Source organism: Nerophis lumbriciformis, linkage group LG23 (genome assembly GCF_033978685.3).
Source record: "Nerophis lumbriciformis linkage group LG23, RoL_Nlum_v2.1, whole genome shotgun sequence".
Lineage (NCBI taxonomy): Eukaryota > Metazoa > Chordata > Actinopteri > Syngnathiformes > Syngnathidae > Nerophis > Nerophis lumbriciformis.
In genome coordinates, this window is record NC_084570.2 from 38,554,844 (window position 1) to 38,574,127 (window position 19,284).

General features: G+C 39.4%; 1 protein-coding gene across 7 annotated transcripts in view; it reads left to right on the forward strand.

The window, feature by feature from the left end:
* agrn (agrin) overlaps positions 1-19,284 on the forward strand; it is a 601,652-nt gene that overhangs the window by 521,248 nt on the left and 61,120 nt on the right. For all 7 annotated transcript variants that reach the window (XM_072915893.1, XM_072915897.1, XM_072915895.1 and 4 more), the window contains 4 exons: positions 7,185-7,304; positions 9,923-10,288; positions 16,214-16,406; positions 18,099-18,314. In XM_072915893.1, coding sequence (XP_072771994.1) covers positions 7,185-7,304; positions 9,923-10,288; positions 16,214-16,406; positions 18,099-18,314 — 895 coding nt within the window. The remainder of the gene's footprint in view (positions 1-7,184; positions 7,305-9,922; positions 10,289-16,213; positions 16,407-18,098; positions 18,315-19,284) is intronic.

The window sequence follows — 19,284 nt, forward strand, 5'->3', positions numbered from 1 at the left end:
ATGTCAATCAAGTCAAATTGTAGAAAAATAGTTTCACACACAAAAAAAAAAGGTTGGAGATGGGCGGGGCTTCACATGATGGAGTCAGGTGACCATGGCCTCCGTTGGGTGATGTCTGAACATTTTCCCACCTTAGAAGTTGCTCGCTTTGGCCTTGGATTGTTTGGTTGGAAGTAGATGAACACAATGTACACACACACACACACACACACACACACACACACACACACACACACACACACACACACACACACACACACACGCACACACGCACACACACACACACACATTTCTTGTATTTCTTACGTTCTAGAGACCTGAGAAAAATGCTTCCCTCTTTAGGACCACCCTTTCTAGATATATAATGATGTGTATTTACAACATTAATAATATATACATACTATGCAAATATAAAAAAGATAAGCTTTTAGTTTTTTTTTTGTGTGAAATTTTTCGTTTGTAATTGGTTTTTAATCTTCCTTATTTACTTCGTTATTACCAGTGTTGGGTTAGTTACTGAAAAACAGTAACTAGTTATAGTTACCGTATTTTCCGCACTATAAGGCGCACCGGATTATTAGCCGCACCTTCTATGAATTACATATTTCATAATTTTGTCCACCAATAAGCCGCCCCGGACTATAAGCCGCGCCTACGCTGCGCTAAAGTGAATGTCAAAAAAACGCTGCGCTAAAGTAAATGTCAAAAAAACAGTCAGATAGTTCAGTCAAACTTTAATAATATATTGAAAACCAGCGTTCTAACAACTCTGTCCCAAAATGTACGCAAATGTGCAATCACAAACATAGTAAAATTCAAAATGGTGTAGAGCAAAAGCAACATAATGTTGCTCGAACGTTAATGTCACAACACACAAAATAAACATAGCGCTCACCTTCTGAAGTTATTCTTCATTCGTAAATCCTTCGAATTCTTCGTCTTCGGTGTCCGAATTGAAAAGTTGCGCAAGCGTGGGATCCAAAAATGGCCGGCTCCGTCTCGTCGAAGTCATCGGATTCAGTGTCACTGTTGTTGTGCAGCAGTTCTGTGAATCCTGCCTTCCGGAAAGCTCGGACCACAGTTGTGACCGAAATATCTGCCCAGGCATTTACGATCCACTGGCAAATGTTGGCGTATGTCGTCTGGCGCTGTCTGCCCGTCTTAGTGAAGGTGTGTTCGCCTTCGGAGCTGTGTGAAAAAAGCCACCCGGCCTCTTCGCGTAAACTTCCCTTAACCACTCGCTCATCTTTTCTTCATCCATCCATCCCTTCGAGTTAGCTTTTATGATGACGCCGGCTGGAAAGGTCTCTTTTGGCAAGGTCTTCCTTTTGAATATCACCATGGGTGGAAGTTAGCATGGCAAGCTAGAACCACAGTGAAGGATGACTTCTCATTCCCTGTGGTGCGAATATTCACCGTACGTGCTCCCGTTCCACAGTGCGGTTCACAGGAATATCAGTTGCTGTGAAATACGGTAGTAATCCGTGTGCGGATGGAGAGATTGCGTCTTTTTATGAACCGGATCCTTGTCGCTTTGTAGGAGCCATTTTGTGGTCTTTACAGATGTAAACAGGAAATGAAACGTACGGTGATATCCGCGCGTTTTTTCTTCTTCTTCCGGGGGCGGGTAGAAGAAGAAGCGCTTCCTGTTCTATGGGGGCGGGTGCTTTCCTTGGCGGTTGCTTGCGTAGAAGAAGAAGCGCTTCCTGTTCTACCGGGAAAAAAGATGGCGGCTGTTTACCGAAGTTGCGAGATCGAAACTTTATGAAAATGAATCGTAATAAAGCGCACCGGGTTATAAGGCGCACTGTCAGCTTTTGAGAAAAATTGTGGTTTTTAGGTGCGCCTTATAGTGCGGAAAATACGGTACTAGTTACTTCATTTCAAAAGTAACTCAGTTACTAACTCAGTTACTTACGCCAAAAAGTAATGCGTTACTGTGAAAAGTAACTATTTAGTTACTTCTTTTTTTCTTCTTTTTTTTTTAAAGCTCCAATTAATGCCCTTTTAGTCTTTATTTCAGTACTGTTATTGCACTGGAGAATAATACAATCTGTTGATTAACTTGACATACATTTGTATCACTGAACTCTGTTAAGCAATGTGGTCGACATACAACACACAAAGACAAAGATATGTTACAAAGGCCAATTTGTTTCTGGCCAGAACAAATTGACAAAACTATTTTAAATAGCTGCAACATAACATACATAAGTAACAAACAGCATAATAACAGCATAGCTGTAAAGCAAGAAAGGCACACATTACATACATAAAGCCTAACCAGGCATTTTTTCCTCAAGAAATTCTGACACAAAATCATGTCTGAAGCCCAGAACACTCTACACATTTCCCCAGTTTTAGTTTAGAGATAAAGAAAGATTGGCCTGGCCCACTAGGATCCCTCTTTATGTTTGTGAACTTTGTAGTCTATATATTTAGAGTGATGTGATAATCAAACACTCTAGAAGTCTAAAATGAAAGAGTATATAAGAGAATTGACAGCAACGTTCCCTCTAAGGAGCGTGCCTGTGCAATTGCGCACTGCTCAAGCGTCCTCTGCGCACGACAAATCTATGCCACGCACAAAATCAAATAAAAAAATAAGCGCATAACAATTTTTGACACGACACGGACACGACAGAGAAAACCATTTTCGTCATCATTGTTCAAATATAATAATACGTCTGTCGAGACGCTTTGAGGACATGAATTCCATTCATCACTTTACTGAGCAAAACTCTTTATTGTCGGCCATAAACACATCACTGTTATATCAACAGCAGCCGCTCGCTCTTTCTCACTTGCGCCAACACATGCACATATGGCACTTAGCCAGTGATGCGTTTACAGCCACACAAGAAGTCGGACAACTCTAACACCACACATAAAGTGTCATTCCAGGTCGTTACTCTATGAATTCCCAATCAAATGTGTGCCTATTCTAGTGTCATTTATTAGGAATCTTAATTTATAAATATTAATAATTAAATGCTGTTAATATATTAAATACATACTAATAACAATATATTTTTACAAACAGGAAGTTGCAGGAATGTACACATAATCCCCTGCTTACATCTCATTGTGCAACTTGTGAATGTTTTAATGGGAACTAAATGCAATGTCTGAAAGGGGTACAAACTATTTCCAAAGCAGGACCTCCACCCAGACAAACAATACAAGTACACAGTTCATGAAAAACAATATTTTTTGTTATTGTCATTGTAAGTGGGCCTAAACACTTATATTAGAAAATAACCTCATGGAAATGACTGCTGTCATTTGATTCTAATAATAAGAGAATGTTGTCTGTCTATCTGTGTTGGCCCTGCGATGGGTGGGGACTTGTCCAGGGTGTACCCAGCCTTCCGCCCGAATGCAGCTGAGATAGGCTCCAGCGACCCCGAAAGGGACAAGCGGTAGAAGATGGATGGATGGATGGAGATTGAACTTGTTATTTAGTCAGGTTTGGGACAGGTGTGCTGCTGGTGTAGCCACAGTGTGCACGTGTGATGTTGCTCACATGGACTCTACTCAATGCTCAGGGAGTTTTTGCGTTTGCTCACACACATCAACAATTAGAAGGAACATTGATTGACAGAGTGTGTGTACCTTGAGTGCTGAATGATGAGCAGAGGCAGAGTTAATCCTTAAGTGGTGGTGGAGGTGAAGTGTCATTGGAGTCTCTATCTCTCTTTACTAGCTTCGTCGAAGCATGTTGCTTATGTAGCTTGTTTCAGCAGATTTGAATTACTGTTTTGGGCAGTAGATGGGATCTTTGATCCAAAGCACAATTTACATTTAACTAAAATGTTCTTTTGTTTGTGCTCGACAAAAGAAAAGTAGTGAAAATATCTCCATGTTAGCAAACTCGACTTCTGGCTCCGCCATGATCAGACCCCAACCCCCCCCCCCCCCCCCCTCCTCTCCTCCCTCCCCACACTCACACTCACACTCACACCCAAACTCACACACAGAGCGCATGTCTCTCTTTCTTCTCCGGCTTGTGACACAAGAAGAATCAGAACGATGACACAGCAGCGCTCCGATAAAACACACTTTATACTACATAAAAAGTAACGTAAAATAACGCAGTAACGCATCATGTAGTAACGGTAACTGAGTTACTGAATATAAAAAATAACGCGTTAGATTACTAGTTACCGCTGAAACTAACGGCGTTACAATAACGCATTACTTTGTAACGCGTTAGTCCCAACACTGGTTATTACAGTATGTCTCTATATACATATTTATTTTTATATTTTTTATTAATTTTGGCCAAAGGGGTCGCATTTCTATTTCTTACACACATTTGTTATTTCATATGTTGACCAGAGGGGGAGCACTTTTAAAAGCGACACACAGTCAATTTGAAAAATCATTTTCCTTTTCCTTTTAACAACACTCAGTAAAGGTTTGGGAACGGAGGAGACACATTTTTGAAGTGGAATTATTTCCCATTCTTGCTTGATGTACAGCTTAAATTGTTCAACAGTCTCCCTTCTGATATTTTAGCTTTCATATTGCACCACACATGATCAATGTCTGGACTACAGGCAGGCCAGTCTAGTACCCACACTCTTTTACTATGAAGCCACGCTGTTGTAACACGTGGCTTGGCATTGTCTTGCTGTAATAAGCAGGGGCGTCCATGATAACGTTGCTTGGATGGCAACATATGTTGCTCCAAAACCTGTATGTACCTTTCAGCATTAATGGTGCCTTCACATATGTGAAAGTTACCCATGTATTGGGCACTAATACACCCTCATATAATCACAGATGCTGACTTTTACACTTTGACCCTAGAACAGTCCGGATGGTTCTTTTCCTATTTGGTCCGGAGAACATGACATCCACAATTTCCAAAAACTATTTGAAATGTGGACTCGTCAGACCACAGAACACTTTTCCACTTTGCATCAGTCCATCTTAGATGAGCCGAGCAAAGCGTTTCTGGGTGTTGTTGATTAATGGCTTTGGCTTTGCGTAGTACAGTTTTAACTCGCACTTACAGATGTAGCGACCAACTGTAGTTACTGACAGTGGTTTTCTGAAGTGTTTCTGAGCCCATGTGATGATATCCTTTACACACGCTTTTTGATGCAGTACCGCCTGAGGGATCCAAGGTCCGTAATATCATGGCTTACGTGCAGTGATTTCTCCAGATTCTCTGAACCTTTTGATGATATTACGGAGCGTAGACGGTGAAATCCCTAAATTCTTTGCAATAGCTGGTTGAGAAATGTTGTTCTTAAACAATTTGCTCAGGCATTTGTTGACAAAGTGGTGACCCTCGCTCCGTCCTTGTTTGTGAATGACTGAGCATTTCATGGAAGCTGCTTTTATACCCAATCATGGCACCCACCTGTTCCCAATTTGCCTGTTCACCTGTGGGATGTTCCAAATAAGTCTTTGATGAGCATTCCTCAACTTTCTCAGTCTTTTTTGCCACATGTGCCAGCTTTTTTTAAACATGTTGCAGGCATCAAATTCCAAATGAGCTAATATTTGCAAAAAATAACTAAGTTTCTCAGTGTGAACATGAAATATCTTGTCTTTGCAGTCTATTCAATTGAATGTAAGTTGAAAAGGATTTGCAAATCATTGTATTCTCTTTTTATTTACCATTTACACAATGTGACAACTTCACTGCTTTTGGGGTTTGTACAACACAAATACAACGTTGAAAAAACATTCAATCAATGTTGGGTTCCGATGTTGATTTGACCTTTGATTTTTGGTCATTTTTCCAACCAATATTTTACAACGTTCTCTGCATTTACACATACAACAATTTTCCACGGTTGTTTCAAATTCACTTTTAAAGGACACGTATTATCAACGGCAGAATAATATTTTTGTAAAAAAGTCGGGATTTTTTCTCAGTGTCAAAAAGTCGGAAATTTTTTGTCAGAAAGTCTGAATTTTTTCTAAGTGTTAAAAAGTCTGAATTTTTTTCTGTGTGAAAAATTCGGGAATTGCTGTGTCAAAAAGTCAGGAATTTTTCTAAGTGTCAAAAAGTCTGGAATTTTTTCTAAGTGTCAAAAAGTCGGAAACATTTTTTTGTCAAAAGTCGGAATTTTTTCTAAGTCTCAAACCATCGGGAAATTCTGTGTAAAAAAATCGGGATTTTTTTCTAAGATTCAAAAAATCTGGACTTTTTTTGTCAGAAAGTCAGAATTTTTTCTAAGTGTCAAAAAGTAGGTATTTTTTCTAAGTATCATAAAGTCAGGAATTGTTCTAAGTGTCTACAAGTCTGACATTTTTTGTCAAAAAGTCTGACTTTTTTGTCAAAAAGTCAGGATTTTTTCCAAGTGTCAAAAAATTTGGAATTTTTTCTAAGTGTCAAAAAGTCGGAAACATGTTTTTGTCAAAAGTCGGAATTTTTTCTAAGTCTCAAAACATTGGAAAATTTCTGTGTAAAAAAATCGGGATTTTTTTCTAAGATTAAAAAAATCTGGACTTTTTTTGTCAGGAAGTCGGAATTTTTTCTAAGTGTCAAAAAGTAGTTTGTTTTTTTTAAGTATCATAAAGTCAGGAATTGTTCTAAGTGTCTACAAGTCTGAATTTTTTTGTCAAAAAGTCAGAATTTTTTCTAAGTGTCAAAAAGTCGGGAATTTTCCTGTGTCAAAAAGTCGGAAACTTTTTTTGTCAAAGTAGGAATTTTTTCTAAGTGTCAAAAAGTCTGGATTTTTTCTAAATGTCAAAAAATCAGGATTTTTTCTAAATGTCAAAAAATCAGGATTTTTTCTAAATGTCAAAAAATCAGGATTTTTTTGGTCAAAAAGTCTGGATTTTTTTGTCAAAAAGTCAGGATTTTTTCTAAGTGTCAAAGTCGGGAATTTTTTTGTCAAAAACTCTGAATTTTTTTCTAAGTATCACAAAATCGGGATTTTTTTCTAAGTGTCAAAAAATCGGGATTTTATTTGTCTCAAAAAGTCTGGATTTTTTTCCTAAATGTTAATGTTGTGCCTGCCGGGAATGGCGGCCATTAAGCGACCGTCCTCTACGGCCAGTAAAGCAGCAACATCTGTGTCCAATGTTACGACAGCAATTGATGTGGAGACAAAGTCATTGAAGGAGATAAGTGGTGGAGGACAAGTTGTCCCAGGAGAAGAACTTCCTGTCTGGTGCTGATGTATAATCCTCCATTTCCTGTCCTGCTTTTCTCCCAGACACCAAGTACTCTGTGGAGGACATCGAGGGAGCGCTGATCAAACAGCTGAAGGTGTCCAAGGAGACCAGCATCGCCGTCAAGAAGCCGGTGGACCAGAATATTCGCTTCAACAACTATGGTGAGAATATGAATACATGAAATACCTTCAACAACTATGGTGAGAATATGAATACATAAAATATCTTCAACAACTATGGTGAGAATATGAATTCATGAAATACCTTCAACAACTATGGTGAGAATATGAATACATGAAATATCTTCAACAACTATGGTGAGAATATGAATACATGAAATATCTTCAGCATCAAGGGTTGGAATTGGGGGTTAAATCACCAAAATGATTCCTGGGCGCGGCCACCGCTGCTGCTCACTGCTCCCCTCACCTCCCAGGGGGTGATCAAGGGTGATGGGTCAAATGCAGAGAATAATTTCGCCACACCTAGTGTGTGTGTGACAATCATTGGCACTTTAACTTAACTAACTATGGTGAGAATATGAATTCATGAAATTCTTCAACAACTATGGTGAGAATATGAATACATGAAATATCTTCAACAACTATGGTGAGAATATGAATACATGAAATATCCTCAACAACTATGGTGAGAATATGAATACATGAAATATCTTCAACAACTATGGTGAGAATATGAATACATGAAATATCCTCAACAACTATGGTGAGAATATGAATACATGAAATATCTTCAACAACTACGGTGAGAATATGAATACATGAAATATCCTCAACAACTATGGTGAGAATATGAATACATGAAATATCTTCAACAACTATGGTGAGAATATGAATACATGAAATATCTTCAACAATCATCGTGAGAATCTGAATACATGAAATATCTTCAACAACTATGGTGAGAATATGAATACATGAAATATCTTCAACAACTATGGCGAGAATATGAATACATGAAATATCCTCAACAACTATGGTGAGAATATTAGTAAATTAAATATCTTCAACGACTATGGTGAGAATATGAATACATGAAATATCTTCAACAACTATGGTGAGAATATTAGTACATGAAATATCTTTAACAACTATGGTGGGAATATGAATACATGAAATACCTTCAACAACTATGGTGAGAATATGAATACATGAAATATCTTTAACAACTATGGTGAGAATATGAATACATAAAATGTATTCAACAACTATGGTGAGAATATGAATACATGAAATATCCTCAACAACTATGGTGAGAATATGAATACATGAAATATCTTTAAAAACTATGGTGAGAATATGAATACATGAAATACATTCAACAACTATGGTGAGAATATGAATACATAAAATGTATTCAACAACTATGGTGAGAATATGAATACATGAAATATCCTCAACAACTATGGTGAGAATATGAATACATGAAATATCTTTAAAAACTATGGTGAGAATATGAATACATGAAATACATTCAACAACTATGGTGAGAATATGAATGCATGAAATATCCTCAACAACTACGGTGAGAATATGAATACATGAAATATCCTCAACAACTATGGTGAGAATATGAATACATGAAATATCTTCAACAACTATGGTGAGAATATGAATACATGAAATATCTTCAACAACTATGGTGAGAATATTAGTACATGAAATATCTTCAACAAATATGGTAAGAATATGAATACATGAAATATCTTCAACAACTATGGTGAGAATATGAATACATGAAATATCTTCAACAACTATGGTGAGAATAGGCCCTGCGATGAGGTGGCAACTTGTCCAGGGTGTACCCCGCCTTCCGCCCGATTGTAACTGAGATAGGCTCCAGCGCCCCCCGCGACCCCGAAGGGAATAAGCGGTAGAAAATGGATGGATGGATGGATGGTGAGAATATGAATACATGAAATATCCTCAACAACTATGGTGAGAATATGAATACATGAAATATCTTCAACAACTATGGTGAAAATATTTGTACATGAAATATCCTCAACAAATATGGTGAGAATATGAATACATGAAATATCTAACAACTATGGTGAGAATATGAATACATGAAATACCTTTAACAACTATGGTGAGAATATGAATACATGAAATACCTTCAACAATTATGGTGAAAATATGAATACATGAAATACACTGAAACCTCCATTTCAGAACTCAATTGGTTGCTGAACAGGGTTCATAATAGAAAAGTTTGTAGATTAAAGCAAATTTCTCAATAGGAAACTATGTAAATATAAATAATTACGTTTTTTGAGCCCTATGCGGCCCCCAAGTCAAAACGTTTGGACACTCTTGTTGTTAAACTTGCAAACGTTGCTGACAGTGATGAATGAGCAATCCATAGGAGTAGGAACGCTATGGACGGCTACAAGACTGAACGGCAACTATACTTTTAAACTAACACCCTCCCCGGTTTGTTGTTAATAATCAAATGTAAACAATCAAATGCAGATATTTTTCTTATGCCTTCTGATCTCTCTCTCTCTCTCTTTATGTCCACTACTTGCTGTCCATATCCTACCAAGTCAGACCTACACTGTTCCAATATCCATTTCTCTGTTCTCAATTGTTGATGACTGATGATAACAACCAAACCTATATATATATATATATATATATATATATATGAAGATGAAGATGCTGACCTCACATGATCTCATACAGCCAATTGACATCAGGAGGTTGCCTACAGTTGTCAATACAAATTGTTTTCCAATGGATGCTCTTCATTGCAGGCGTCTCCCCCACGCCCTTCTACACCACCACCACCGCCTCAGTCACCACTACCCCCACCACCACCACCACCACCACCACTAGACGCCCAATCACGTCCCCCTACGTCACCCGTCGCCCCCCGGGCACCACCCGCAGGCCCGGCACCAGCAGACGAACCACCACCACCCCGCTTCCGCCCGTCACCACAGCGGTGGCGACATCCGCCGCCGCCACCCCCGTGGTCCCTCTTGTGGACGAGGGCGCACACAGGGCCCCCAGACCCTGCCAGTCCCACCCGTGTCTTCACGGGGGCACCTGCGAGGACCACGCCCACCACTTCACCTGCAAGTGTCCTGCTGGGCGAGGAGGAGCGGTGTGTGAGCAAGGTACATCAAACATCATCTTTTACTGCAAATACACCAAACATCATCTTTTTACTGCAAATACATCAAACATCTGTTACTGCAAATACATCAAACATCATCTTTTTTGTACTGCAAATACATCAAACATCATCTTTTTTTTACTGCAAATACATCAAACATATTTTTTTTTACTGCAAATACATCAAACATCATATTTTTACTTCAAAGACATCAAACATCATCTTTTACTGCAAATACATCAAACATCTTTTTACTGCAAATACATCAAACATCATTTTTTTTTACTGCAAATACATCAAACATCATGTTTACTGCAAATACATCAAACATCATCTTTTTACTGCAAATACATCAAACATCATCTTTTACTGCAAATACATCAAACATCATCTTTTTACTGCAAATACATCAAACATCATCTTTTTACTGCAAATACATCAAACATCTTTTTTACTGCAAATACATCAAACATCTTCTTACTGCAAATACATCAAACATCATCTTTTTACTGCAAATACATCAAACATCATCTTTTACTGCAAATACACCAAACATCATCTTTTTACTGCAAATACATCAAACATCTGTTACTGCAAATACATCAAACATCATCTTTTTTGTACTGCAAATACATCAAACATCATCTTTTTTTACTGCAAATACATCAAACATAATTTTTTTTACTGCAAATACATCAAACATCATATTTTTACTTCAAAGACATCAAACATCATCTTTTACTGCAAATACATCAAACATCTTTTTACTGCAAATACATCAAACATCATTTTTTTTACTGCAAATACATCAAACATCATGTTTACTGCAAATACATCAAACATCATCTTTTTACTGCAAATACATCAAACATCATCTTTTACTGCAAATACATCAAACATCATCTTTTTACTGCAAATACATCAAACATCATCTTTTTACTGCAAATACATCAAACATCTTTTTTACTGCAAATACATCAAACATCTTCTTACTGCAAATACATCAAACATCATCTTTTTACTGCAAATACATCAAACATCATCTTTTACTGCAAATACATCAAACATCATCTTTTTTGTACTGCAAATGCATCAAACATCATCTTTTTTTTACTGCAAATACATCAAACATAATTTTTTTTACTGCAAATACATCAAACATCATATTTTTACTTCAAAGACATCAAACATCATCTTTTACTGCAAATACATCAAACATCTTTTTACTGCAAATACATCAAACATCATTTTTTTTACTGCAAATACATCAAACATCATGTTTACTGCAAATACATCAAACATCATCTTTTTACTGCAAATACATCAAACATCATCTTTTACTGCAAATACATCAAACATCATCTTTTTACTGCAAATACATCAAACATCATCTTTTTACTGCAAATACATCAAACATCTTTTTTACTGCAAATACATCAAACATCTTCTTACTGCAAATACATCAAACATCATCTTTTTACTGCAAATACATCAAACATCATGTTTACTGCAAATACATCAAACATCATCTTTTTACTGCAAATACATCAAACATCATCTTTTACTGCAAATACATCAAACATCATATTTTTACTGCAACTACATCAAACATCATATTTTTACTGCAAATACATCAAACATGATCTCTGTACTGCAAATACATCAAACATCATCTTTTTTATTGCAAATACATCTAATATCAAAGTGTCCTGATATTAAAATGTAGGAAAGGTACATTATAAGTCTTTTTTTGTAGATGTTGCACCCTGAAGTCATCAACTCAGCATTTTTTTATAAAGGCTCTTACTTAGTAAATTAAGTTGTGCATATGCTAATATTATCACTTAAGTATGGTCCTCATATGCTAATATTATCACTTAAGTATGTTCCTCATATGCTAATATTATCACTTAAGTATGCTCCTTATATGCTAATATTATCACTTAAGTACCTATAAAAATTGCCAAATTCGGTAACCATTCCTAAGTGCCGTCGTTTTGGGACCATAGGGCGCAGCGGATTATAAGGCGTCATATTATGATTTGTATTCTACATGTAAACACTTCCTTGTGGTCTACATAACATGTCATGGTGCTTCTTTGCTGAAGAGCTTTTACACACCATCTTTTGTGGGCGGGTCTTATATACATGCCTCCACTTTGACTGTTCCACAATGGCGGACCAGTGCAAAGCACTCTGTTTAAAACTTTACCATAAATTGATGATCAATCTGCTGACGTCAACTTACCATGACACCATGTACCAAATACAATTGCTTCGAGGTCGGTAAGCAAAACCAGCGGGAACAAGACATTGAAATAACGTTGAGAACTTTTGATCTAGGTCCTGACGTTGAGCAACACAAATCTAACGTTGAAACAACATGCTTTTTGACAACGTTTAATCAATGTTGGGTTCTGAAGTTAATTTAACATTGAAATTTGGTCATTTCCTAAACATAATTCTATAACACAAATACAACGTTGAATCAACATGCTTCTGACCACGTTTAATCAATGTCAGGTTGTGACGTTGATTTGACCATTGAATTTTGGTCATTTCCCAACCAATATTCTACAACACAAATACGACGTTGAAACACCTTGCTTTTTGACAACGTTTAATCAATGTCAGGTTCTGACGTTGATTTGGCATTGAAATGTGGTCATTTCCCAACCAATATTCTACAACACAAATACAACGTTGAAACAGCATGCTTTTGGACGACTTTTATTTGACCATTGAAATTTGGTCATCACCCAACCATAATTGTACAACACAAATACAACATTGAAACAACATGCTTTTTGACAGCGTTTATTCAATGTTGGGTTCTGACGTTGATTTAACATTGAATTTTGGTCATTTCCCAACCGACAACGTGGATCCAACGTTAGACATCAAGGTTGTCTCCATTTACAAATACAACTATTTTGCAACCTTGTTTCAAAATCACTTTTAAAGGGCATGTACGTAATATCAACGTTGTATCAATGTCTGGTGCCTGCTGGGGAATTAATACGTACATGAGACGCACTCAATCAAGTCATTAGAATCCTCCACATAAGGACAGTCTTCATGAGGATGAGGACAGTCTACATGAGGATGAGGACAGTCTACATGAGGATGAGGACAATCCACATAGGATGAGGACAGTCTACATGAGGAGGAGGACGGTGTACATGAGGATGAGGACAGTCTACATGAGGATGAGGACAGTCTACAAAGGATGAGGATGAGGACAGTCTACATGAGGATGAGGACAGTCTACGTAGGATGAGGACAGTCTACATGAGTATGAGGCGAGTCTACATGGTCTACATAAGGATGAGGACAGTCTATGTAGGATGAGGACAGTCTACATGAAGATGAGAACAGTCTACATGAGGATGAGGACAGTCTACATGAGGTTGAGGACAGTCTGCATGAGGATGAGGACAGTCTACATAGAATGAGGACAGTCTACATGAGGATGAGGACAGTCTATATAAGGATGAGGACAGTCTACATGAGGTTGAGGACAGTCTGCATGAGGATGAGGACAGTCTACATAGAATGAGGACAGTCTACATGAGGATGAGGACAGTCTATATAAGGATGAGGACAGTCTACATGAAGACAAGGACAGTCTACATGAAGACGAGGACAGTCTACATAGGATGAGGACAGTCTACATGAGGATGAGGACAGTCTACATGAGGATGAGGACAGTCTACAAAGGATGAGGATGAGGACAGTCTACATGAGGATGAGGACAGTCTACGTAGGATGAGGACAGTCTACATGAGTATGAGGCGAGTCTACATGGTCTACATAAGGATGAGGACAGTCTATGTAGGATGAGGACAGTCTACATGAAGATGAGAACAGTCTACATGAGGATGAGGACAGTCTACATGAGGTTGAGGACAGTCTGCATGAGGATGAGGACAGTCTACATAGAATGAGGACAGTCTACATGAGGATGAGGACAGTCTATATAAGGATGAGGACAGTCTACATGAAGACAAGGACAGTCTACATGAAGACGAGGACAGTCTACATAGGATGAGGACAGTCTACATGAGGATGAGGACAGTCTACATGAAGACAAGGACAGTCTACATGAAGACAAGGACAGTCTACATAGGATGAGGACAGTCTACATGAGGATGAGGACTGTCTACATGAAGATGAGGACAGTCTACATGAGGATGAGGACAGTCTACATGAGGATGAGGACAGTCTACATGAAGATGAGGACAGTCTACATGAGGATGATGACAGTCTACATGAGGAGCAGGACAGTCTACATTGGGATGAGGACAGTCTACATAGGATGAGGACAGTCTACGTGAGAATGAGGACAGTCTACGTGAGAATGAGGACAGTCTACATGAGGATGAGGACAGTCTACATAGGATGAGGACAGTCTACATAGGATGAGGACAGTCTATGTAGGATGAGGACAGTCTACATGAGGGTGAGGACAGTCTACATGAAGATGAGGACAGTCTACATGAGGATGAGGACAGTCTACATGAGGATGAGAACAGTCTACATGAGGATGAGGACAGTCTACATGAGGTTGAGGACAGTCTGCATGAGGATGAGGACAGTCTACATAGAATGAGGACAGTCTACATGAGGATGAGGACAGTCTATATAAGGATGAGGACAGTCTACATGAAGACAAGGACAGTCTACATGAAGACGAGGACAGTCTACATAGGATGAGGACAGTCTACATGAAGACAAGGACAGTCTACATAGGATGAGGACAGTCTACATGAGGATGAGGACTGTCTACATGAAGATGAGGACAGTCTACATGAGGATGAGGACAGTCTACATGAGGATGAGGACAGTCTACATGAAGATGAGGACAGTCTACATGAGGATGATGACAGTCTACATGAGGAGCAGGACAGTCTACATTGGGATGAGGACAGTCTACATAGGATGAGGACAGTCTACGTGAGAATGAGGACAGTCTACGTGAGAATGAGGACAGTCTACATGAGGATGAGGACAGTCTACATAGGATGAGGACAGTCTACATAGGATGAGGACAGTCTATGTAGGATGAGGACAGTCTACATGAGGGTGAGGACAGTCTACATGAAGATGAGGACAGTCTACATGAGGATGAGGACAGTCTACATGAGGATGAGGACAGTCTACATAGGACGAGGACAGTCTACATAAGATTAGGACAGTCTACATAGGATGAGGACAGTCTACATGAGGATGAGGACTGTCTACATGAAGATGAGGACAGTCTACATGAGGATGAGGACAGTCTACATGAGGATGAGGACAGTCTACATGAAGATGAGGACAGTCTACATGAGGATGATGACAGTCTACATGAGGAGCAGGACAGTCTACATTGGGATGAGGACAGTCTACATAGGATGAGGACAGTCTACGTGAGAATGAGGACAGTCTACGTGAGAATGAGGACAGTCTACATGAGGATGAGGACAGTCTACATAGGATGAGGACAGTCTACATAGGATGAGGACAGTCTATGTAGGATGAGGACAGTCTACATGAGGATGAGGACAGTCTACATGAAGATGAGGACAGTCTACATGAGGATGAGGACAGTCTACATGAGGATGAGGACAGTCTACATAGGACGAGGACAGTCTACATAAGATTAGGACAGTCTACATAGGATGAGGACAGTCTACATTAGGATGAGGACAGTCTACATGAAGATGAGGACAGTCTACATAGGATGAGGACAGTCTACATAGGATTAGGACAGTCTCCATAAGATGAGGACAGTCTACATTCGGATGAGGACAGTCTACATGAAGATGAGGACAGTCTACATAGGATGAGGACAGTCTACATGAGGATGAGGATGGTCCTCCATCAGACTTCTTCTCCATCTTCTTCACCATGTCCACTCTAAGATCTCCTGTGCTCCTCACAGCCATGAAGTTCTTCATTCCGTCTTTCGGAGGTCAGTCCTACTTGGCCTTCCAGACCATGAGTGCCTACCACACGGTGCGCATCGCTATGGAGTTCCGTGCGGCCAAGCTGACGGGCATCCTGCTCTACAACGGCCAGGAGGGCAAGAAGGACTTCATCTCCTTGGCGCTGGTCAACGGCAAAGTGGAGCTCAGGTAAACACTCACCTGTGTCACAATGTTCAGTAGCCGTTGTGTTTACTCACCTGTTGCCATGTTTTGTCTTCGAGATGGCCGCCTTCTTCCTTCAAACTAGAAAAGGGTTGAAGTTGCGTGTGAAAGCTGAAAAAGCCCAAACTGAAATGCTAACAGTTAGCATGAATATTGTCTGCATAAGATTGTTGTGGTGCATAAATACATGCAGTATTACAGTACTACTGCATTACTACTGCACATGACTATTGTCTACATAAGATTGTTATTATGTTGCATAAATACATGCAGTACTACAGTACTACTGCAGTAGTACTGCACATGAATATTGTCTACATAAGATTGTTGTGTTGCATAAATACTTGCAGTATTACAGTACAACTGCAGTACTACTGAACATGAATATTGTCTACATAAGATTGTTATTATGTTGCATAAATACAGGCAGTACTACAGCACTACTGCAGTAGTACTGCACATGAATATTGTCTACATAAGATTGTTATTATGTTGGATAATACATGCAGTACGACTGCAGTAGTACTGCACATGAATATTGTCTACATGAGATTGTTGTGTTGCATAAATACATGCAGTATTACAGTTCTACTGCAGTACTACTGCACATGAAAATTGTCTACATAAGATTGTTATTATGTTGCATAAATACATGCAGTACTACAGTACTACTGCAGTAGTACTACACATGAATATTGTCTACATAAGATTATTATGTTGCATAAATACATGCAGTACTACAGTACTACTGCAGTAGTACTACTGCACATGAATATTGTCTACATAAGATTGTTGTGTTGCATAAATACATGCAGTACTACAGTACTCCTGCAGTAGTACAGTACTACTGCAGGAGTACTGTAGTACTACAGTACTACTGTAGTACTACTACTACTAGTTAGTTATAGCTGAAGAGATCATTTGGCTGCTAAAGAGGGGACTCTTGTCGCCATGGCAACCCTGATCCGCCCACACAGTGTTTATGGTGAACCAGCAGGACACTTTCTCTCATGACAACTTCCACGCCCATTGATATATGAGGCCACGCCCATTGAGATAGGTGGCCACGCCCACTGAGATGTGTGGCCACGCCCACTGAGATGTGTGGCCACGCCCACTGAGATGTGCAGGAGATAGTTTTTGTACAAGTTGTCTTTTGACAAAACAACAACAGTCTAAATGTGCAAATATATTGAGTTAGTTACTGGGTGAGAGAGGTAATCAGTGAGTGAGTGAGTCAGTTAGTTAATTAGTTAGTTAGTTACTGACTGACTGACTGACTGGGTGGGTTGATTACTGAGTGAGTTAATTTGTTACTTACTGAGTTAGTGAGTGAGTTAGTTTGTTAGTTACTGAGTTAGTGAGTGAGTTTGTTAGTCAGTTAGTTACTGGGTGAGTGAGTTTGTTAGTCAGTTAGTTACTGAGTTTGTTAGTCAGTTAGTTACTGGGTGAGTGAGTTTGTTAGTCAGTTAGTTACTGAGTTTGTTAGTCAGTTAGTTACTGGGTGAGTGAGTTGGTTGGTTGGTTGGTTAGTTAGTGAGCAAGTTAGTGTCAGTGTGTGTCAGTGATGAAGCAGTGTGTGTCAGTGATGCTATAGTGTGTGGAGTGGTGTGCTGCTCAGCAAGGTGGAGGTGACAGTGATGTAACAGTGATGTAATAGTGTGTGTCCACCCTCAGGTTCAACACAGGTTCAGGGAGTGGTGTGCTGCTCAGCAAGGTGGAGGTGACAGTGGGTGTGTGGCACCATCTGGTGGTGACACGTAATCGTCGCAGTGCCATGTTGAGTGTGGACCAGGAGCCTCACGTGTCAGGAGAGTCTCCTCGAGGAACTGATGGACTCAACCTGGACACTCACCTCTTTGTGGGAGGAGTTCCTGATGACATCACGCAAGAGTACGTCTCTTTTCCTTCTTCTTCTCCTTCTCCTTCTTCTTCTTCTCCTCCTTCTTCTCCTCTTCCGTCTTCTTCTTTTTCTCCTTCTTCTTCTTCTCCTCCTTATTTTCCTCCTTCTTCTTCTCCTCCTTCTTCTCCTTCTTCTCCCTATTCTTCTTCTTCTCCTTCTTTTCCTCCCTCTTCTTCTCCTCCTCCTTCTTCTCCTTCTTCTCCCTATTCTTCTTCTTCTCCTTCTTTTTCTACTTCTCCTTCTTCTCCTCCTCCTTCTCCTTCTCCTTCTCCCTCTTCTCTTTCTTCTTCTCCATCTTTTCCTTCTTCTTATTCTCCTTCTTCTCCCTTTTCTTCTTCTTCTTCTTCTTCTTCTTCTTCTTCTTCTTCTTCTTCTTCTTCTTCTTCTCCTTCTCCTTCTCCTTCTTCTCCTTCTCCTTCTCCTCATTCTCCTTCTTCTCCCTCTTCTCCCTCTTCTTCTTCTTCTTCTCCTCCTCCTCTTTCTCTTTCTCCTCCTTCTTCTTCTTATTCTCCTCCTTCACCTTCTCCTCCTCCTCCTCCTTCTTCTTCTTCTTCTTCTTCTTCTTCTTCCTCTTCTTCTTCTCCTCCTTCTTCTCCACCATCACATTTTTCTTCTTCTCCTCCTTCTTCTTCTTCTTCTTCTCTTCCTCTTCCTCCTTCTTCTTGTTCTTCTTCTCTTCCTCCGCCTCCTTCTCCTTGTTCTTCTCCCTCTTCTTCTTCTTCTTCTCCTTCTCCTCCACCTTCTTCTTCTCCTTCTCCTCCACCTTCTTCTTCTCCTTCTCCTCCTCCTTCTCCTCCTCCTTCTCCTCCTCATCCTTCTTCTCCTTCTTCTTCTCCTCCTCCTCCTTTTCCTTCTTCTCCTTCTTCACCTTCTCCTTCTTTTTCTCCTCCTCTTCCTCCTCCTTCTTCTTCTCTTCCTCCTCCTCCTTCTCCTTGTTCTTCTCCCTCTTCTTTCATCTTC